General features: G+C 52.6%; 6 protein-coding genes across 6 annotated transcripts; 4 read left to right on the top strand and 2 right to left on the bottom strand.

Moving 5' to 3' along the window:
* Positions 1-2770: 2770 nt before the first annotated feature.
* On the top strand, positions 2771-6275 carry LY79DRAFT_516166 (cytochrome P450; the record flags this gene model as incomplete). The annotated part of the gene is made up of 6 exons (XM_060554785.1): positions 2771-2885; positions 2951-3069; positions 3131-3166; positions 3222-5285; positions 5354-5550; positions 5600-6275. The coding sequence occupies 6 exons, from the start codon at positions 2771-2773 to the stop codon at positions 6273-6275; spliced, it is 3207 nt and encodes a 1068-aa protein (XP_060413838.1).
* A 1782-nt stretch (positions 6276-8057) lies between these two features.
* LY79DRAFT_516048 (male sterility protein) lies at positions 8058-11684 on the top strand (the record flags this gene model as incomplete). The annotated part of the gene is made up of 7 exons (XM_060554778.1): positions 8058-8333; positions 8401-8436; positions 8490-8886; positions 8942-9178; positions 9250-9325; positions 9379-9863; positions 9949-11684. 7 exons carry the CDS (start codon positions 8058-8060, stop codon positions 11682-11684), a joined length of 3243 nt encoding a protein of 1080 aa, XP_060413837.1.
* A 2400-nt stretch (positions 11685-14084) lies between these two features.
* LY79DRAFT_555050 (uncharacterized protein) lies at positions 14085-14715 on the bottom strand. Its single transcript, XM_060557896.1, has one exon. The coding sequence runs from the start codon at positions 14555-14557 to the stop codon at positions 14270-14272; it is 288 nt and encodes a 95-aa protein (XP_060413836.1). The 5' UTR covers positions 14558-14715; the 3' UTR covers positions 14085-14269.
* Positions 14716-15854: 1139 nt separating this feature from the next.
* LY79DRAFT_590538 (uncharacterized protein) lies at positions 15855-16500 on the top strand (the record flags this gene model as incomplete). Its single annotated transcript, XM_060561168.1, has 2 exons — positions 15855-16075; positions 16146-16500. 2 exons carry the CDS (start codon positions 15855-15857, stop codon positions 16498-16500), a joined length of 576 nt encoding a protein of 191 aa, XP_060413835.1.
* A 397-nt stretch (positions 16501-16897) lies between these two features.
* LY79DRAFT_659612 (uncharacterized protein) lies at positions 16898-17846 on the top strand (the record flags this gene model as incomplete). Its single annotated transcript, XM_060562748.1, has 4 exons — positions 16898-17150; positions 17266-17280; positions 17405-17484; positions 17570-17846. 4 exons carry the CDS (start codon positions 16898-16900, stop codon positions 17681-17683), a joined length of 462 nt encoding a protein of 153 aa, XP_060413834.1. The 3' UTR covers positions 17684-17846.
* A 690-nt stretch (positions 17847-18536) lies between these two features.
* On the bottom strand, positions 18537-19340 carry LY79DRAFT_516239 (uncharacterized protein; the record flags this gene model as incomplete). The annotated part of the gene is made up of 2 exons (XM_060554793.1): positions 18537-18830; positions 18894-19340. The coding sequence occupies 2 exons, from the start codon at positions 19338-19340 to the stop codon at positions 18537-18539; spliced, it is 741 nt and encodes a 246-aa protein (XP_060413833.1).
* Positions 19341-21626: the final 2286 nt, after the last annotated feature.

Here is a 21626-nt window from a genome sequence, read left to right as displayed (position 1 = left end):
CACAAAACAAAGGCGGGCATCTGGCAGTTTTGATACAAGCATCCCGATCAAAAAGATTGAAGCCTCCAAGATGATAATCTCACGCAAGGCGGCATGCAGCCTGAGCCAATTTGGCTAGTCACACAGCAACCATTTTCGCAAGAATAAGGGCGCGGGCGGAATAAATAATACATTGCAACTCGAGTAAGACTCTCTGACCAAAGACGTGTGTATAACGTACTTCTTTTGGGTTTTGTCTCTATGAATCGTAAGGCGGCCCAGATAATAGATTTTGAACACGTCTGTTGCAAGAGGTACGACGATGTTGAAAATTCCGGACTTCCAAGGAAGACGGTCGAGACTCATTATTGTTCAATGTAAAATATTGCGTTAATCCGAGGATTCTTGGTAGAACAGCTCTGGCATTCAAGTTTCGAACATACCCATATAGACAGACCACTTCGTTAACTAATATAGGGACCTGTATCTTGGAGAACCACTAATAACCTATCAAGTGGACTTTGGCACTTCAACCTAGACCCTCGCGCTCCAGTTCTGTACAAGATGAATTTCTCGATCTCGAGGCATATTCTGGGCATAAAATCAAAATTTGAGGCGAATATGTGAAGGATCTGTTTCGATGCTCAGTTACCCCTAGCGGCCAATAAACTCGAAACTTCACATGGTCGAGCCTTTGTGAACCTGGTGAATTGTGGAGATAGCCTACGAAGAAGACGCTGCGTTTTGACCGTCACCTTCGACTAGGTAATAACCCTGACTTCCCTATGGACTTGAATGATTTGGCATGAGAGACGCTGTGCCAAGGTATCTTTCGCCTTGAAATTGAAACGGCAGCTGCTCAGAGAACCTTCATTATTTCCGGCAATCAGTCCTCTCCTCTGCTGCAGAAGAACCGTCCAACAAAAGCCTACCAATGCTTGATAGATTCCATATCCTCCATATCATCATCCCTCGCCCGACAGGGAGTGTTCCTTTGAACCACCTCAGCCTCCGAAAGCTGCTGTTTAGGTCATCTGGGCAATGTGCTTGTCCCCGCCTGAGTGCGGCTACAACACACGCGAGTCCAAGACTTGGTAGTGTTTTACAGTCCTGGATACATCACCACAACAATAAATTCTGTATTAATTCATTCTGGTTCAACTATAACTTGATTGACTGAGAGAATAACTGTGTATCTGATGCGAGAGATATGACCAGTCGTCCCGACCGTTGTGATGGGACACGAAACGTTACCGATAGGTTTGACGCGAAAAGCCACAACTAAAAGTAAAACAAAGCTCCTGCTGGGCATTGGATCACTGCCAGGGTCCCTCAAAGCGTCCATGCACTAGAATCTATGTTAGATGAAAGCTAGTGCCCCAGTGGAAGCCATAGCAATGGGTCGATTCTGTCACAAGGCGCCGATCGTCAAGTTTAGAAATATGCAAATATATATAGCGCGTCAAGCTATAGGCAAAGAGTCGATGCGTTCCCATTCCTTATGCGGATGATAAAGTGTCCAACAACAAGCCTACCGGCCATTACACCCGCTAAAGCTGCGCATTTCTGCCAAGTCGCGCCCGAAATGGACTGAGAAACATCCGTTCTGCCGCGTGATAGACAAAACAAAGCAAGAACCGAATGAAAACTTATTAACAACCCACATCTGCAGAGGCCGGTTGATTCCTTGCTTGGGTGTACGCGTCAGTGTCGGATGCAGTTCTGAGTTGCGTGGCTGCAGACCCAAACTTTCACTCGCTGAGAAAGGCACTAAAAAGCGCCAGTTTGCTGTGTTGCATCATCATGTCTCTGTTCCCCGCAGACGACCCGGATACAGGAACCAGACTCAAGTTCGGAGTTCGGGTCCAAGGGGCCGGGGTCGTTGTTGGCAGATTGAAACTGTTGAGAGGAGCGCTGGTGGTCTCCCACACTGCCATTCACGACTCGGACAATGGATTTCGGTATCCAGCGGAAGCCCCGCCGGAGATTGAGACGATGCGTGAGACCGCCGGAACCCATGGATTAGACGGAAACGGGAGGGTGGTCGAGTTCTGTTTGCCCGACGGAGCGGAGCGGTATACCCTACCTCGGCGTCAGCACTCGACCTAGGAGGGCCTGTCGGCAAACTCAGCACAAATCCTCACTAAGTGTAGCTTTTGTGTCTTGAATTGCGGGGAATTCTCGGTTTGCCATGGTAGCACAGCAGGACTACTGACTCACCGCCTGCAGGCATCGGATGTTCCACATGGGCAGTCAGTCTATTACCATGGACGAGGACAGAGCAGCTACCAAAGGGACGCAGCACTGTAGCAGATAAGCACTACCTGGTATTACTATGTAGACAACATCGGGGCGGGTTTGGGCTTGCTCCGGCTGCCTTACTCACTGGCGGATAGGACGGACGGCGTGGCCGAACCTAGTGGATGGCCGCACCATCATGTTCATCTCGACCATTGACGACGCCGTAACAGTCCCACCTCACGATTGTTCGCCTATGGAAAAGTGGGAATGGGTACTCTTTTTTCATGGCATGATACCAGCCTTCATCCTGGTACTCCACGCATGACAATGCGGGCCGAGGCATAAGTCCAAATAGCGCGCAGAGATTAGCCACGCAAGGTGACTCGGCCGGTTTTTATTTCTGAATATTATCAGGCCTCTGCCCCCTCCTTTCTCCTGCTATATCTTCTGTAGTAGAATTGTATCCAGTTCATCTTGCCAAGGGTCCAACACCGCATACGATACCACCCCGCCACACGTTATACGCACACTGACACATCGCGACGACAGCATGTCAGAAGCGGTGCCCGTTCCTGAGCCCCCTGGGCTGCCGATCCTCGGCAACATCAATGAGATCAACTCCGAATTCCCTCTAGGGTCCATGCTATCTCTCGCTGACCAATATGGTAACTTTTACCCCTTACTGGTGGGCCCCTTTTTATCGACGTGACGTAGCTGATATTGAGCCAAGGTGAGATCTACCGATTGAGATTTCCTGGCCGTTCCATCGTTATGGTTTCGACCCAGGCACTGGTGAATGAGACATGCGATGAGAAGCGGTTCAAAAAGTCTGTAAACCAGGCTCTCAATGTAAGTCACTCTCCATGGAATCTTATGTAGGACTCGCTCGTGATGTCTGACCTCCGATAAGGAAATCCGAAATGGCGTGCACGACGGACTTTTCACAGTAAGTTTTGACGACGCAGTGAAGCACTGGACTCCGATGCTGACCGCGAATGCAGGCGAAAATGGGCGAGGAGAACTGGGGCATCGCTCACCGCGTGCTCATGCCCGCCTTCGGCCCTCTCTCGATTCGTAACATGTTCGATGAGATGCACGACGTTGCAGGCCAATTGGCAATGAAGTGGGCGCGTTACGGGCCGCAATCGCCAATCGCCGTGACCGACGACTTCACGCGCTTGGCGCTCGACACGCTGGCCCTATGCTCCATGGGCTTCCGGTTCAACAGCTACTACTCGCCTGTTCTTCACCCGTTCATCGAGGCTATGGGTGACTTCTTGGTTGAGGCCGGTAACAGGACACGGCGTTTACCACTACCTTCGGTCTTCTACGGCTCGAAGGACCAGAAGTTCGCCAGTGATATCGAAATACTGAGAAGCACCGCGAAAGAGGTTCTGGAGTCAAGAAAAGCCGGCAAGAGTGATCGTCGTGACCTTCTCACGGCCATGCTTGAAGGCGTCGACTCGAAAACAGGAAAGAAGATGACGGACGAGAGCATCATGGACAACTTGATCACGTTCCTCATCGCCGGGCACGAGACGACATCCGGCCTGTTGTCTTTCGCGTTTTACCAGCTTCTCAAGCATCCGGAAGCGTACCAGAAGGCGCAGCAGGAGGTAGACAGCGTTGTCGGAAAGGGTCAGATCAAGGTCGACCACCTCTCGAGGCTGCCTTATCTGAACGGTGTACTCCGCGAGACCCTTCGTGTCAACGCAACGATCCCGCTCTTCTCGGTTGAGGCCTTCGAAGATACTCTGCTGGCAGGCAAGTACCAAGTGAAGGGTGGTGAGACCATTCTCAACCTGCTCGCCAAATCTCACCTTGACCCTACCGTCTTTGGCGAGGACGCCAACGAGTTTAAACCCGAGCGAATGATGGACGAGAACTTCAACCGCATCACCAAGGAGTTCCCTAACTGCTGGAAGCCCTTTGGCAATGGCATGAGAGCCTGCATCGGTCGTCCGTTTGCGTGGCAAGAGGCCCTTCTGACTATGACCATGCTTCTCCAGAACTTCAACTTTGTCCTGGACCCCAACTACAGCTTCGGCATCAAGCAGACGCTCACGATTAAGCCCAAGGACATGTACATGCGTGCCATTCTCCGCGATGGCCTGACGCCCACGACCCTCGAGCGGCGCCTGGCTGGTCTCGCCGAGCCTGAAAAGGCCCACGACCAAGCCAAGAACAACGCAGCATCCGGAGGTGAAGGCGGAATGCCGTTGACGATCCTTTACGGCTCCAACAGCGGCACCTGTGAATCTCTGGCCCAGCGCGTAGCATCAGATGCCGTGTCCCACGGCTTCCACGCGACCAAGATCGACTGTCTGGACAGTGCCAACGGCAATCTGCCAACTGACCAGCCTGTTGTCATCATCACGGCATCCTACGAGGGCCAGCCTCCTGACAATGCCGGGCACTTTGTGGCATGGATCGAGGGCCAGGAGAAAGACAAGGCGCCGCTCAAAGACGTGTCATATGCCGTCTTCGGTTGCGGTCACAAAGACTGGGTTCAAACTTTCCATCGCGTCCCCAAGCTAGTCGATACCACTCTGGAGCAGCTCGGCGCGAAACGTCTTGCTGATCTTGGCCTCACGGACACGTCGACTGGCGAGGTGTTTACGAACTTCGAGTCCTGGGAGGACGACGTACTCTGGCCCGCGCTGACGAGCAAGTATAAGACGACCGCCGTCGAAGACAGCAAGATCAAGGGTATGGATGTCGTTATCAGCAACCCCAGAACCTCGGCTCTTCGTCAGGATGTCAAGGAGGCCACAATCACCAAGACCGGGACGCTCACCAAGGGCGGTGACGCAAAGGGCATCAAGAAGCACATTGAGATCAAGATCCCAGACGATATGGTATACACCGCCGGAGACTACCTCGCCGTTCTCCCCATCAACCCCAAGGAGAGCGTGCACCGCGCGATGCGAAAATTCCACCTGGCCCGCGATGCACACCTCAGTATCAAGACCGATGGTCCCACGTCCCTCCCGGTCGACAGCTCGGTTCCTGCCCACGACATTCTGAGCTCATATGTCGAACTCTCGCAGCCTGCCACAAGAAGAGTAAGCAAATCACTTTCAGATGATAACTAACCACTCAAAATCACAGTCTTGACTGACATTCTCCACAGAACATCCTCGCTCTTTGCGAACACGCCAAGGACGAGGATACCAAGGCTGAGCTGAGCCGACTTGCGGGCGATGACTACGCCGAGGAGATCAGCAGCAAGCGGGTGTCCATTCTCGACTTGCTCGAACGCCACCCCTCGATCGATTTGCCCATCGGGGTCTTTCTGTCAATGTTGCCGCCGATGCGCGTCAGGCAATAGTGAGTCGCTTTTCGCGGAGCAAAGCGTGTAATGACTAACGTGGTTCAGCTCCATCTCCTCCTCGCCAATGGCCAATCCCAACCACGTCACCCTCACCTTTTCCGTTCTCAACGAGCCTTCGCTCTCGGGACAGGGCCCCTACATCGGCGTAGCCTCCTCCTACCTCGATTCTCTTGCTGAAGGCGATTCCCTCCACGTGGCCATCCGCCCGTCCCACGCCGCCTTCAGCCTCCCCACTGACGCCGAGAGAACGCCCATGATCTGTGTCGCCGCCGGCACCGGGCTTGCACCCTTCAGGGGCTTCATTCAGGAGCGCGCCGCCATGATCGAGGCAGGCCGCACACTCGCGCCCGCCCTGCTTTTCTTCGGCTGCCGCTCCGCTGAACACGATGACCTGTACCGTGACGAGCTCGGTAAATGGGAAGCTCTCGGCGCCGTCTCGGTGCGCCGCGCCTACAGCCGCGACTGCGACAAGAGCGAGGGCTGCAAACACGTACAGGACCGCATGTGGCACGACCGCAAGGAGGTCCTCGAGCTTTGGGAGCAGGGCGCCAAGGGTTACGTCTGTGGCTCTCGGGGCGTCGCCGAGTCCGCCAAAGACACCATCATCAAAATCAAGATCGAGATGGAAAAGACCAAGGGCGAGGACATGGACGAGGATAGCGCCAAGAAATGGTTTGAAGATTTGAGGAACATTCGTTACGTCACGGATGTCTTTGATTAAATAGCGACGGGCTGGCTCGTGGGATCTCGGTTAAGGTTATCACTGATAGAATGGGGTTGAATTTTGAGCGTTCCGATCCTAGAGTACACAATACCAGATAGAGCAACGATCTTTTCTCTGCTTCACAGTATGGCTGAATCACCAGTGGCATGTACGGCCACACAGCTATCCTTCGCATCCCCTCCCTTGTTATCCTCTTAAATCTTCCAGTAGGCAATATCTAATCATGGTCCATCCGACCGTTCCCGTCAATAAGCTCCGTGCGGCGGTTCGTAGGCAACTACCTAGAGGCTAAAGGAACGAGGCCTCTAGCAAGAAACTGGGAGCTTCGGCAAACACACAATTGCCAATCGTCCAAGTGCACAGGCGAAAGGTCATGCAAAATTTTTGTTATGGTACGGTCCGGAGGGGATACAGATCACGATTTCAACTATTAGCTAACAGCTAATAGAACAAAAAGCATACTTAAGACAGGTAGGCATCGGCACTCCTCTATTTAGAACCCGAACTCCGTCGCGATGCAGGGCTCTCTGACGTGATCTTATCTGAAAGCCAGAACTCAAACAATTTCCAGAAACTCTACATATTGGGGGGAACGAACTTACCAACTCAGCCTAGTATAACCGCTCTGTGAGCATCTTCAACTAATGTTCAGCCCTACCACAAGATCTCTACTTGTAGAACATCCGGCAAGAGACGCACAGAACTGGGTCTAGTGTTGCTCCTTTTTGTACTATATGGGATGGGCACTGAACGGGTTTCGCCCACTATATTGCTCCTGGTTAAAGTTCAGAGAACCACAACTCGCTGTCCTTGCTCTAAGTTTGCGCTAACCGACTACGGGGGCGGATGTTTTGCCGGTCATCCAGTACAGCAAAGTCTTGCTATTGAACTCATTATGGAACAATGAATTATCCCGAATGCGTTTTGATTGTTCACACCAAGCTGCAGTTAGATTTTGCGAGCTTCCCCGCACAACTCCCCGCACGATAAGTCCCAATACCGAGGTATCTGAATTGTGTCGAAGGGATGACTTCTTTAGTTGGTTCATGATCCTACCGTTCTAATCAGTGCTCACTCTCTGTGCTTGTCAAGTAACCCGTGGTAATCTCCGATGTTTTAGCTTGAGTGAGTTCGAGCTGCCCGACGATCGGGCTCTCTGTAGCTTTCAAGGCAATTGAATTTGTATGCAAGATATATCTGCCGAGATAGCAAGGCTGTGACTTGTAGTTGTCAAACCCCTCTCTCTGGACGATCATCATCCTGTCTACGGAGACGCAGTTTAGTAATATTCGTCTTTTCCGCAGTATGCAGGCCATCTTTCTTAAGGTCCTCCCCAAGTTCTCACGCGAATGACACTTGATACTAGCACACATAGATGTCGTCATCTTATCAGACTTCGAATGATTCTAATAGGCGGTGCACAAAACCTAAAACTCACTGGTGGGAAGATCCGAAGCAGTACATCTGGTAGCCGACCAGAAAGTAAAAAGAATTCTTAACCCCGACCGAGGTAAGTAACGGTAGGACTCTGTAGCATGGACTGTACATAAACCTATCATTAGGACAAAGTTTCACGGCTTTTAGAGCCGTTTCGTTATTTCCTCCCATGATGCTTAGAAACACGACGATATGTCACATGCCATTCTTGCTTTGGGTTCAATGACCGAGGAGTCGGTTTCGGTATATGAAGCGTTCTCATCCCCTCAGCTGCTCCAATAGTGACAAGCCAGTCATCACGACCATCACGCATTCGTCATTTTGTCACCTGCAAAAGCTATCATGGCTACAACCACTATTGAACACTCAGAGCCTGGTGCTCGGGCTGTTCGTGGGCAACGCACTCTGCCCGCCATGATCGATGAAAGAGCTGTTTACGAGCCTGACCGGACATGTTTCTCAACACCTTACACTTCAGAGATCCGAGATGGCTGGAGGAAAGTGACGAACAAGGAGTTCGCCAATTCTATCAATTATCTTGCCCATGTGATTCTTGAGGCCTGCGGCGCTCCGGCCCCCGGCACGTTTCCAACAATCGCCTACATTGGACCCAATGACGTGAGATATTTTGTACGATATTCATCCGGGTTTCTATTCTGTTGAGGCTATGCTAAATCGTCAATAGATCATGATCGTTGCCGCTGTCAAGGCAGGCTATAAGGTGAATGCCATGAGTGCGTGCGACTTGTGATACACTAGTTGACGTAATTGCAGGCCCTGTTTGTGTCTCCGAGAAATCCATTCGAGGCTCAAATGAATCTGTTCAAAATGTCTGACTGCCGACTGGTGGCACGGCCCGCGTCACACCGATCAGTCGTTGCATCTTGGGTGCAGCATTGGGGCATGAAGCAGCTTGAGATAGAGCCCCTGCATGATATCTTGTCAAAACCGCAGGTTCCCAACATCCCTTTTACGAAGAATGCAGCCCAGGCCGAATGGGATCCCTTTCTTGTCCTCCATACCAGCGGCAGCACAGGGCTTCCGAAACCTATTGTAATCAAACACGGGTCTATTGCTCTAACGGATCGCGTTTTTTCACTGCCGGAATGGAACGGAACGTTGCCCGTACCCCAGGTAACTCATGCCCGCACAAGAAAACATTTCAACCCGCGTGAGTATCAAAGATTCTGGCGAGAAAGTCTAGCTCGCGTGGCTGACCATTCTAGAACCCATGTTTCACGCCGGTGGTGTTCTCGGATTCATAGGCACGATGGCCATTGGCGGCAAAGAGGCCGTGTTCTCCCCTCCAGATCGCCCATTGACAGCCGACCTCTGTATTGAAATCATCCAGGCAACCGGCCCAAACAGTGCATCGTTGTCTCCATCAATCATAGAACAAATGAGCCGGCGTCCTGAGCACATCGCAGTATTGAAGCAACTCAGCTTCCTTGCGTTTGGGGGAGGTAAGAGACTTGATGACTTTGCGTTTATAAACTGCATCTATAAAAAGGCATGGATACTGACCTCCTTAAAGGTCCTCTCAACAAGGAGGCCGGCGACATTCTATACAGACATGGCGTACAGTTGATCAATGTCATTGGTGCTACAGAGTTTGTTTACCCTTGTACCTATGGGCGGGAAATCGCGAGGCTGACAGTCGCAGAACTGCGCCCATATGCCTTTATCATCAGAAGAACCTGGAGCTTTGGCAATACTTCATTTACAATGAAGAGCTATCTGGAGTTGAGTTCCGCAAGGCAACTACAGACGATGATGTTTACGAAATGGTCATAACTAGGAAGTCAAGGCAGTTTCCTGTCCAGGGTGTGTTCTACACGTTCCCGGACAGGGAAGAGTACAACACTAATGATTTGTATCAACCACACCCGACACTGCCTCATCACTGGAAGTTTCACGGCCGCTCGGACAATATCATCAACTTATCAAACGGCGAGAAGCTCAATCCTATCACGATGGAAGACATCATTTGTGGAAGCCCGGAGGTCAAAGCCGCTGTAATCGTCGGAACTCAGAAATTCCAGCCAGCCTTGATCATTGAGCCGTTCGTCCACCCCAGGTCCGAGGAGAACATTGACGATCTCATCGAACGTATCATGCCACAAGTTGCGAAGGCAAACGCAGTCGCTGGTAAGTACAATTTAACCAGAATGAAGCACCATGCATGTTTTCACGAAAGGCTTTCCCCTTGGATCCCAAGGATATGAACTGACAGGGAACGCAAAAGCAACCCACGCCCGAATTGTAAGGCACTTGATCACTGTATCCAAGCCAGAAAAGCCATTCCTCATGGCCGACAAGGGAACCCTCAAGAGGTCGGCGACTATAAGGCTCTATGCCGAGGAGATCGAAGATCTCTACGCCAACCCCAGGGATATTCCTCTTGCCAAGGCCCCGCGCCTCAATGTCAGTTCTCAGGCCGCCCTCAGCAAGTCCATTGAGGAACTGCTTCGAGGGCATCTTGGCGTGCCTCACTTGGAGCCCGACACCGATTTCTTTGCCGCAGGGATGGATTCCTTGCAGATTATTTCCGCTGCGCGGTTCATCACGGCCAGTCTCCGTGCGACGAACAGTGCTTACAGTGGCGTGACAATCGAAGCTCGCGACATCTACAACAATGCTAGTCCCAATCAGCTTGCCAGCCACATCCTCCAAGCTGTTGGCAGTGAAAACGCAACTGGCCGCGCAGATGCTAAAATTCGGAGCCAGGCGGCGATGGAAGAGCTTTACAGAAAGATGACGAAGGATCTGGTTCATGCCAGACCAGCCCGTCCCGAGCCAGCCAAGGATCAGCAGACTGTCATTCTCACCGGCTCGACAGGCAACATGGGCTGCTACCTGCTTGATGAAATGATTCGCAACCCTTCCATCAAGAAGGTCATCTGCTTCAATAGGTCCAACGATGGCGGCGCGGGAAAGCAGGCAAAGGCGATGGATGAACGCGGCCTGCAACAGCCAGAGAAGAGCGGCAAGGTCGAATTCTTCCGCACCAGCCTGTCTCAGCCACGGATGGGGCTCTCTCGGGAAGTGTACTCCCGCTTGCTCAAGGAGGCCGATCGCATCGTTCACAACGCGTGGGCGGTGAACTTCAATATGCCTCTCGAAGCCTTCGAACCCCACGTCAAAGGGGTTCGCAACCTTGCGGACTTCGCTGCCACGGCCGATAAGCGTGTCGTCATGTTGTTTGTGTCCACCATCGGCTCGACGTCCATGTGGGATCCGCGCCGGGGCCCGGTTCCCGAGACCTCCTTGCGCGACCTTTCCCTGGCGGGCGCACACGTAGCTTATAGCCAAGGCAAGCTGGTCTCGAGCTTAATTCTCGAGGATGCTGCCAAGGTCGGAGACTTCCCTCTCGCCATCGTGCGCGTGGGACAGATTGCGGGGCCGCTTGGGCGGGCTGGCGCTTGGAGTCGCCAGGAATGGCTCCCGTCCCTCATCGCAAGCAGCCTCGTGCTGAAAGCATTGCCCAAGAACCTTTCGTATATGAATTTGATCGCGTGGGTTCCCGTCGAGACGATGTCGAAAATGGTCTTGGACATTGCCGGCCTCACAGAAGAGTCGAGAGACTATCATGAGGGGTATTTCAACGGCTGCAATCCGTCCATCACTACTTTCGACAAGCTAGCCCCTTCGATTCAGCAATATTACGGAAAGACCCGCATCCCCGAGCTCATCAGCTTCAAAGATTGGGTCGATAGGCTTGAAGCGAGCCGTACTTCTAAGGACGCACTTGGTGCCGACCGCAACCCTGGGTTGAAGCTTGTTGACTTTTATCGGCGTAATGCAGGTCCTGACGGTGATGCCACGAACTCGAAGATTTACGAAACTCAGAGAACAGCTTCTAGTAGTCCCGCACTGCGCTCTGTCAGGCCTACCACCCCTGAATTGATGGTTCACTGGTGCAAACAATGGGGGTATGAAGGCTCTTCGCCCGGTGTTAGTCGTCTATAGAGGGTTCGGCGACTTGATAGATTGATTGGCCAAAAAATGCGACGGCTTTGTATACACAAGCTGAACAGAAATTTTGAGCAAAAGGGATCTTTGGAGAAAGACCATGGGCTTTTTTGCTTTTATGTCAGGTTTAGATACTCAAAAATTGGCGTGCAGCAGTACTGCGAGCTCCGTATGAATTTTCAATTTTGTATGATCTAAGTACTGCGTAGTGAGTCGTCACATCTTAGGGGTTAGCAGAAGCATCTCTCATATGTTTGATGTCATCGTTACTTTAGATGTAATTCGCGATTCAATGTGTACTGCGAAGACCCATACATGCTCATCAAGTATCTGTCTAGAAAGATTTAAGCAGTGGTTTATTGTACTCGGACAGGTCACTTTCACTCCTTCTAGTTAGAGTCTGATCCATCTCGCCATCCAAGTACAAGTGAGATGCTTAGCCTCATCGACGAGGACGATATCAATCAACATCTACACCCTGCCATAAGTCGAGCTCTCAAGAGAACAGAAAGATAAAGAATGAGCGAAGCTAGTGTGCTCACCAATAAAGACGGCTTGAACTCCCATCACCAGAAATCTGGCAGGCACACCTATTGCTGAAGAACGATGGGAACGGCAAAGGCACGACGCACTTTTCGTCATAGTCCCAGAACTAGCTCCCGTAGTTGCCGTCTACATCCCGTCGACTTACCATGGCTCGCTGGATGTAAACGATGTGCTCCTCTGGGGCGTTGCACAGCAGACTAATTACCGCGTCTGCATGAGGGGCGTAAGTCTGGCCGATGCCGTAAATGTCAGTTCGGCCGCAGACATCAATGATAAGCCGATCCAGGTGTTCCCAGGAACGAGTTTTGTATTGCAAGGCGACCTTGGCCGCACCGAGAAAAGTCGTTCGCTCGGTGACTCGACGGACCAAGCTGAAGTAAAGCGCCTGTTCCAAATACTTGAGCGGATTGAAAGGAACGCCGTCAAAGACATAGTCGGACTGCTAGTTGGTGTTGTTCTTGAGCTAAGCGGAGCTGCCAGTCTTGCGTCACGTCACATTGAGATTCTTGGAGCCCTCATGTTTACTCTCTCTAGTTGGCTACGCAGACAGCAAAAAGGGATCATTGAGACAATAATGTTGCGGTCTGCATGGATGTATCGTCCTGCTTTATACCGATTGCCAGGGGCGCTACTCGAAACCGGTGGGATTGATTCTTTCCAAAAGCTCAGTCAAGTGAAGCTTCCGACAAGCCCCTTGGTGGATATGACTATCTCCCTAGGATCCTAGCATCTTCTAGTTGGATTATGTGGCGGTCCCGAGGCCGCGATTTTGTCGAGTCTTCGCTACCGCGCAGTCGTCTTCTCGTCGATGCCTTGGCGCGGGATAGGCGATGGACGGCGCATGTTCCTAGTCTTATTATTGCCTCAGCATCGGAACCACGGATAGCCCGGCACCAGAAAATAGACTATCGGGTATTCCTTTCCGAATCCTTGTCACAGGCCGTACACAGCTTCATTAGCATTCTGCGAAACTGCATAGAGGTTACCATCTTGTTGTGACAGACAATGAATGTCCAACAAAAGGCGAAAATAAACCAATTGTGCATAAGGCATTTGCTTCAGCGCAGTGTGACTCTTGAAAAACGGGAGTCCATGAGGCATATCCCGAGGCCCTATTAAGCAGGTCAAACGTGTTTACTATTTTGAAAGCCTCTAGCCCCCGAACCACCTTTTGGCGCCGCAAAGTGGAGACGAATCGACGGTTGCCTTGAGCTTTTTCTCGGTTTTACGAGTCATTGAAGCCATATCGCGATTGGTTCTTCACCGACTGGGAATCCAGGTGTGGTAACCGTGGCGCGCGGCTCAAGCGTGTCAAGCCTTCGCCAAGAGAGGAAGATCAGGGTACAACAAGTCCAGATCTCTTGGCCAAAGATGACTTGTCTTCATATTCGGTTAGTGTACGCCAGAGGCTTGACAATGCATTGTCGGTCGACAATGCTTCCACAACGGGACAAAATACTTTCGTCCTGGTATCACTATCAAACGCCTTCAACACCACGCAGGTCTTCGCAGCGACCGCACTAATGAAGTGGAGGAATTCCATATGCCCTTTCGCAGTAAGCCTCCACTATATAACTTTCTTGCTGTGGTCTGGAAGAGAGACGCCATGGTGGTTTCTCTAGATACCGCAATCCACTGGCAGCCATTGGGACATACAAGCGAAAGAGAGAAAGTGGGAACCTGGGCAATTTATTTAACTTGCTTCCCCGCATACCGAGATACTACTACGTCGTCATCCATGTCTGTGGAGAATTCGAGAGATTTTTATCGAGACGTCATCGGAATCCGATTTTGCATGGACCACTCTGTTGAACACGAGGCCGGGAAGAAACGAAATGAAGAGCCGAGCCCGGACTTGGAGAAAAAGAAATTCGGGGTTGCTTCTTTTTCTTCGATTCTTATCTAGAACTTGTCCAGTTAAAAAGGAGCTATCTATATTTCTTTGAATCTTAGCCCCTTGCCAGCTCCAATGACATTTCCACACCGTATAGGTTCAATTTAGGAGGATCGACAACAATAACAACGATAATGCAGGCCTACGGCCGCGAGATGTGATTGAAAACCCATTGTCGGGCATGATGCTTATGTTGTGTTTTTCCGACTGTGTTTACCTGTGCGACCTTAAGAAGGACCGCCATGGATAACTCCCCAAGCCTCCCTTTGGGCAATGATATACATGGCCCTGAATCCAACCTGAGATATGCTCCAGCCCCAGAAGCGTCTTGGGAGTCCGAAAGTAAGCGGACGTCGTCCGTTTCAACGTCTGGGTTGTGTTCGTTTACCCGCGACAACAATAGCGCGAGAACCAACAAAGGACAAGACATGGGTATGCATGCAACACCCAGTGGGTAGGCGACATGTGGGTTCCCGAGACATGCGAGTTGCAGCCGAGAGCGACGCTAATCTGGGTTTCTAGGTCCTTTTAGGTAGTTTGTCCGCACGGTCCGTCAAGCTTTGTTGGACCCATGCCGAGAGATACTGGGGGGAGGGGGGACATGCGAATACATTCCTTGACCCGGTTCTGCCAAGGAACGGATATGATACTACTATCCGTACATAGTAGTGCAAAAGAAAAATAGCGGAGTCGAACGTTGTCCAGACCTTTCGTACGTTGCTCATGCCGCTCAAGGAGACTACCGGTACACATAATAAGCGCCGTCATCATAGGCCACTGGGCACCGCCTCTCTCTGTATTGGTGTTTCTGATTCGTGTGGAGGTAGTTTAGCTCTACGTTCTTGATTCGTGTGACGGGAGTTTATCAGCCCGTTACCCTCCCCCCCCTTTCTCCGCTGTTATGTTGCAATCTATGCCATGTTTGGCCAGGGGCTCACCGTCACTAGTGGAACCTGAAGCCGCTTTTAAAGAGGGTCGGTCATGTGGCACAGCAGATTGGTTAACGAGGAGGACCCAGCAGGTGGCAAAAGAATCGAAATGCATCACATCACGGCTGCACACAGTCGACATATACGAGGGGTGACGAACCTCACCACGGACGCTAGCGTTCTTGCGGTTGTCGGGGAATAAGCAAGTTAAGCTTAGATTGCAGCCATGTGAATGGCTCTCTGGGTGGAAGAAACTCTGTCAATCCCGGGAAGATCACGATGAACCAACTTCAATGACAAGGCCAAGAAGATTACGGGAGTTGTCCGGCAAGACGACGGCGGGCATTCGGGCCCACTGAATGGCGAAACTAAATGGAGACGGTGATTACGCATCCAAACCGGGAAGAGGGTTACATCCATCAACCAGGAACATTTCCAATAAAACACCTGCTTGTTTGCCATGCGCCCCCGGCCGCTGGTTGGTTCTCCCTTCTCCTTTCCGGTCCCTAGATCTACGGTTTTCCTGTGCGATCCCGACCGACCTGTCACTCTTTTGATCGACTAACTCACGCTCGTTTCCGCGACCAAGTCCTTACGCTCGTTGGGTCGACGAACGACGGTCTCGCTCTCAGTCCGCTCTCTTCAACTCACACCGGACGACGAGGATATCGTAGATATCAAAACGCCAAGATGCCTGTTAGACTTGCGGAAAGCACCCACGCGACTCCCACCATCCCGGCCGTGCCCTTGACGACGACCTTCACGGCACCCGCACAATGCACCGAGAACCATTTGACCATGTTGGTCGGCGCCCTCGAAAAGATCTGGATCAATGAGCCGGTTCCCCTGCCCAACCAGACCATCTCGTCATGCTACCCAACGGAATGGCTGGGCGGATACGAGTCCGTCATATCGAGTTCTAGCTCCGTCGCCCCCTACATGAGCCCGTTGGTGTGCCCGGACGGTTGGAACACCGAGACCAGCACCTGGACGAACGGCTACATCGCTTGCTGCGCATCGTACGTCACGCCTCTCGTCCAACATATCGATAGATGACAAGGCCGGTGTGCTAACGCGACAGGAAAACAGAGGCTTCACCTTCGCCGCGCCCTCTTCGGCTATCGACACCGACCGCCCCGCCTACGGCGGCACATGTTACAGCAACTTCGAGCTTGGCAAGACGGCCACTGTCACCGTCTACAACAACCGGGAACTATCGACGACGATCGCGTGGGCGGCCTCGACGACGCCTGCCCAGGCCTACGCGCACCCCATCGACGGCATTGCCGCTGACTACACGCCGACCGCGACCGGAAGCAGGACCGGCACCAAATCGGGAGCTGGAGCCGCCCAGACGGGCGAGAACGCCGCGCCGCAACGGGGAGGCAGCTCGAGGGCGGTGTTCGTGGTCGGGTTTCTGCTCGCAAGTCTCGTTGCGTGGTAGATTCAACGAGCTACAAGAAACATGTTGATGTTACGACTTCATCCCCGTCTCTACGAGATGGGGGCTTTGCAACCTGCTACGTCTAGCTACGTCATGAAATCGCCAGAAGTCGATGTCTTTTTAGGAGCCAGCCGCCTCCCGACTTTGGTGGGCTTTCACTTCATATAAACCATTAGGGTAGCATACCATTTTACGAACTCCAGTGTTCGGTTATGTCTGTTTATTTACATCCAGTACCATTACTTAGTCACAGCTTTTGGACTATCAGGTCGACGCTTTGTCGATTTAGCCGCTGTATTATACATAATAGGGCAAATGACAGTAACTTGCAACGGCTTTCTAGTGCAGCGCCACCATCTCGCTAATCTTGTTGATTGGGATGCTAATCATACACAACATGGCTGCACGCAACTGTGTGGCTGAAAATATTGCCAATGAAGGGATTGGTCCAACGCGTAGGCTTGTTGTGAACACCCTGCCAGGCCATGGGAGCCAGCAGCCGGTGTATATTAATCCAGGCCTCGAGATCTCCGACTCCATGCGGCTGGCCGCTCGTCGAATGCTTGCCGAGGCTACGCTGATAATCGGATCAACACTACCTATCATCAAGCGAACCCTTCAAGTCGATCTGCCAACTGCCAGTGAGAGAGGTAAAACCAGACTCCCGGCTTTCTGATGGCGCTAATGCGACCTCACGGCGTCAGCGTCACACCATGCGAAGGTGACTAAACCTGCTTTAACACGACGACATTCACTTCATGATAGGCCAGCGATTACTTTGTAAGTTCTGCGGGGCAGTGGCTCGCCAGGTGACTGACTACATCCATTGTAAACCTTTTCCTTGGTAATTATCATTTTCGAGAGACTATGTCCTTGCGGGGAGGGCCTGACATGTACACCCTAGCCGCTTTTCAAAGTACGAGAATGTTATCTCTTGCCTCGGGTCCCCCACTCACCCCTCTCACCGTCAAGGTAGCACCGCTGGTAAGTCCGATGGCATGACTTGTCCGTTGATACAACACAGCACAACGCAACACAGCTCACGGTGATGCTTTGTCTTGTTGTATAGAATTGCCCGAGACGCGGCTCCACGAATAGAAATCAAGTTGGCCTTAAGGCCCAACGCAAAATCCTTCTCGAACTCAACATCAAAAGCCGTCAAGTTTTCTTGGCGAGCAATTAAGAGATCAGACTACTCAATAGAAGGGCTCGGGACTCTGCGCCCTCCCGTCAGCCGACACCCCTGTCATGCGGGCTCAGTGCTGAGTGAGTGTCTGGTACCGAAACATCCGTAGAGGCGAAACCTTATCTATATTCTATTAGGCAACCAATAGTTGCCCATGCCCAACCTTAGGGTATCTTTCATCGAAAGATTGGAGCTAGGATGTCATGGACCAAAATCCCCGATATGACGAGATGGGCTCCGGATGGTGGACCTTCTACCGCAGGAAGTTCAGGAACCAATGAACCTTATGTCTGTGTATCCCATCTCAACAGTAAACAATGTTTCAGTCTGGTCCGTGACAGCGCAGCTGCAGTTTCGTTTCACGTTCAGAGGACCAAGAATCGGACTAGTGCTGTAGGTCTTTGGTCCCGGGTGCCGCAGCGCCTGGGTCCCCAGGGTAGGTAACCGCGCGGGGTTGTGGGAGGCGCGTGTTAGACTTTCAAGTGATTGCTCTTGGTGTATGTTCGGATTCGGACACGAACAAACACAACGACAGGTCGTGTGACCTACCCGCGAGTGGGGAGAGTTGACGACTCCCGAGGTGAAGAAGTTGGAAATCCTTGAACCGACTCTACGGGAGGTCTAGGTTTGCTCAGCGCATTTTCATCTGGCGTGGCGAGTGTGGAAATAATGAACAATCACTGCGAAGCACTTCAAGAGAAAAAAAGAAGAAAAAAAGTAAAGAAAGTCCACACTCCAGCAGAGCAGGCAGTCGTGTCTCATTACCAGTAATCCAGTACTGTTACATATCAATTCTTGATACACCCATTCCGCCCTAACCTTTAGAATATGTGCAAACGATTGTATTTATTTACTCCTCATCTTCCTCGTCATCGGCCATCTCAGCGGCCTCGACGGCGCGCTTCATCATGCGCTTGAACTGGCGCTCAGTCTCGCTGATGGCGCGGGCCAAGTTGCGGCGAGCGGCGGCCGCTGTGTTGCCAGTCTGGGCCATCTGGACGGGGACGATACCACCGAAGGGGCCGGCGCGGGCAGCGTTCTGGCAACGGACCAAGCAGACGTTGGACTGGCCGGCGACGGTACCAGTGCAAGTCTGATCCGCGGGGATCTGGGCCTTGAGCGGATAGTCGGTCATGGCACCTTCCTGTTCTTTGTTAGCTCGTGTTCCTGTGATGCCTGAGAAGCGAAGAAAAAAAAAAACACTTACGCGGTTGCGCGAGTTCTGGCCGGGGATAGTGACGGGAACGTCGATGTTGGTCCAGGAGGTACCGGAGGCGTCGGCGTTGATCATGCAGTCGTAGGGACCACCGCCGTCAGCGTTGACCTGGTGGACGGTCATCTCGAGGGTGCTGCCGGGGGTGACCTGGGGAAGCATGTCGCCAGTCATGGCCATGATGGCCTTGGTGCCGGCCTCGAGATCGTTCTCGCCGCCGCCGGTGGTCTGGCCGAAGGTGTCGGCGTTGGCGCCCTTGAAGCGAGTGGAATCAGTCTGGAAGGGCCGCGCGCGAGTGCCGTCACGGGGAGTACTGGGATCAACACCAAGAGCCATGCCGGTGCCGCCGGCGGGGCCGACAGCGCCAATGATGGCACCGTGGCCAGCCACCAGGTTGGCGGCGGCGATGATGGTAGCGGCAGCAACGGTTCTGAGAGACATCTTGACTGTTTTCTGAATGATAGGGCTCCTAACCAGAGGAGTTGTAACGAGTAGTATCCTGCCGGAGGAAAGAAGGTAAACTCAAAGAGAGAAGAGACTGCTGGAAGCTGAAGCTGTTGTTGCTGATGATGAGAAGAGATGAGAATAGGTTGGGGAGGGACTATCGGCCGCTTTTGTACTCGAGACTACCGCCATTTCGAGGCCCTTCAACTATGCAAAAACCAGACGCGGGCATACATGACGGCGACCAGAATAGCCGCATCAAGCATTGCAGGCACGTTCCGCCGTCCGGTACTCCCCCCCAGTCTCCAGCTCAATTTCGTTCAAGCTCGTAAGAACTAGCTCAACCCCAAGCATATCGTTTAGAATCTGGGCCAGAAAAGATGAGGCCAAACACGGGCGAGTACAACCGCATGTTGTGATGGAGACTGGTTCGAAACTGTGCCGTCACCCATGAGAAATCATCCAGAAGCTCTGTATGGAGGAAAGCAGGGGTAGCGGCTCTGGCCTACGGACCAATCGCATCCCGGCTACCCAACCCCCCCTCCCATTCGATGGAAGACGGGTTAAGGGTTTGGGAAACACTGTCGCAGATCGGGAAACGTTTTGGTCGCGCATCCCTGGGAGTTGAAGATGTTCCAGGTTCTGCGCCACGTCCGTATCCGGCGCCCGCCTCGAGATGAGAGCATGCAACAAAGCCCACCCACAGACCAAACACCCTTCCTCCCCCCCCTTCGTTAGAAGGTGAGTTGTGAGGCCGTGCGAGGGGCCCTCGGGAAGAATGGCCCGGGGTGGTGTGATATGACAGCTGTGCCCTGCATCGCCGCTGTTTAATAACTGGCGCTCGGCCGTTTCTGCACGTTCGTCCTTATTGGAAAGGCTCTCAAGTGGGCGATGGGCGGAGAGACCGCGGGTTAAGTGAGATGTGAGATGCAGAGGGCTTCATATTGGCCATCATCTCAATCCCGAAACCAGAAGGCCCTTGAATTGTTGCATGCCTCGACAGCTAACGGCAGTGAATACGCCTACTAGTAGCAGCAAGTTGAGATGTCATGTTGGTTAGTTTATGCAGTTCCACGGTCGCCGCGGCTGCGGCTCAGCACCTGTTTCTTTATGTTTTGCGAATGGGGATACCCAATCTGGACGTGTGCAGATCACCGCCGCTGAGGAGGCAGAATCCTTGCGGCATGCAGCGATGGCAGGACAAGCATCCCTCACACCTGACGGAAGCTAGCGCTTACACTAGTTCCAGGCACGCCAGGGCAAGCTTCAACACTCCCTCCTCCTTGTCCCTGGCAGCGATCTTTTTCTTCCCATTGGACCGGCAGAAAAGCGTGACTCGACAACCCAGGGAGTGGAGGGAGGCGACGAGGAAGCAGCCGGGATCCGGGGGTAGGAAGGGCGGAGGAACAGAGGACCAAGAGCAAAAACTAACTCCATGTTCCAAGCCAGGAGAGGCTGGTTCCGCCTGGGGGCATCTTACACAGTAGTCACCTACCAGTATCGCAGACCACCTCGTATAGGGTTTTCGCATCGTTTCGCTGATCCCGTCATTCCCCTCTGGGCATGATGCCTGGCGTAAATGCATGAGCTTTCGGTGGTCGTCAGGTGCATCGATACACCACCAGGCGTTTCTTGGTGTTGTGCACCCCCGCCTGACGAACCCCGGCATGAAGCAACAACGGGCAGAATGTGCCATATGGCTGGTTCCGTTCCGGTGCTCCGCGATCTGGAGACTGAGGACTGAGAAATCTGAACAGGGACCATCGGCTGGCTGCTGTCCCGGCAAGACATGGCAGCTTTAGACGGACTGGCAAAGTACAGAAGAAGAGGGGTTACGCTTAGACCCTGGGGGAGGCGACCAAACAGCGCGGCCGCAGCCGTTCCTTGGTGAAGGGGGGCAGCATTTGACTCGTTAAGCGACATCCGAATCCTCCGCAACAGACTTGACACCACCCAACTGGAAGAGCCAAAATAGATTAAGCTTGTGTGTGTGTGTGTGTGTGTGTGTGTGTGTGTGTGTGTGTTCGTGTTGGGAAGGCGAGTGTAGTGGCGGTGTCTCTGCCCAAGGAGGTTCACATACGCAGTAGCAGAGCATAGGACGCACACAAGGCGTCCATTGGCTGTTCTGGTTCGTGCGAGCTCGCCTCTGCATATGCATTGAGGCCCGGGCTATTCGAGTTCCTCGAGTTGCTTAGGGCTGAACAGCCTATGATATCCGGCCTTCATACGGCCCAGGAGACTATTCTTATCAGTTTGCCTAGTGGTCGTCAACACCAGCACATT

The sequence above is a fragment of the Colletotrichum navitas genome (genome assembly GCF_030913465.1).
Source record: "Colletotrichum navitas strain CBS 125086 chromosome Unknown LY79scaffold_32, whole genome shotgun sequence".
NCBI classification, from domain to species: domain Eukaryota; kingdom Fungi; phylum Ascomycota; class Sordariomycetes; order Glomerellales; family Glomerellaceae; genus Colletotrichum; species Colletotrichum navitas.
The sequence above is the reverse complement of the archived record's forward strand: the minus strand, read 5'-3'. Positions and strand labels throughout refer to the sequence as shown.

Bases quoted from the DNA above. Each gene is read 5' to 3' on its own strand.
- LY79DRAFT_555050 (XM_060557896.1), bottom strand. From the start codon at position 14,557: ATGTCTTGTCCTTTGTTGGTTCTCGCGCTATTGTTGTCGCGGGTAAAC.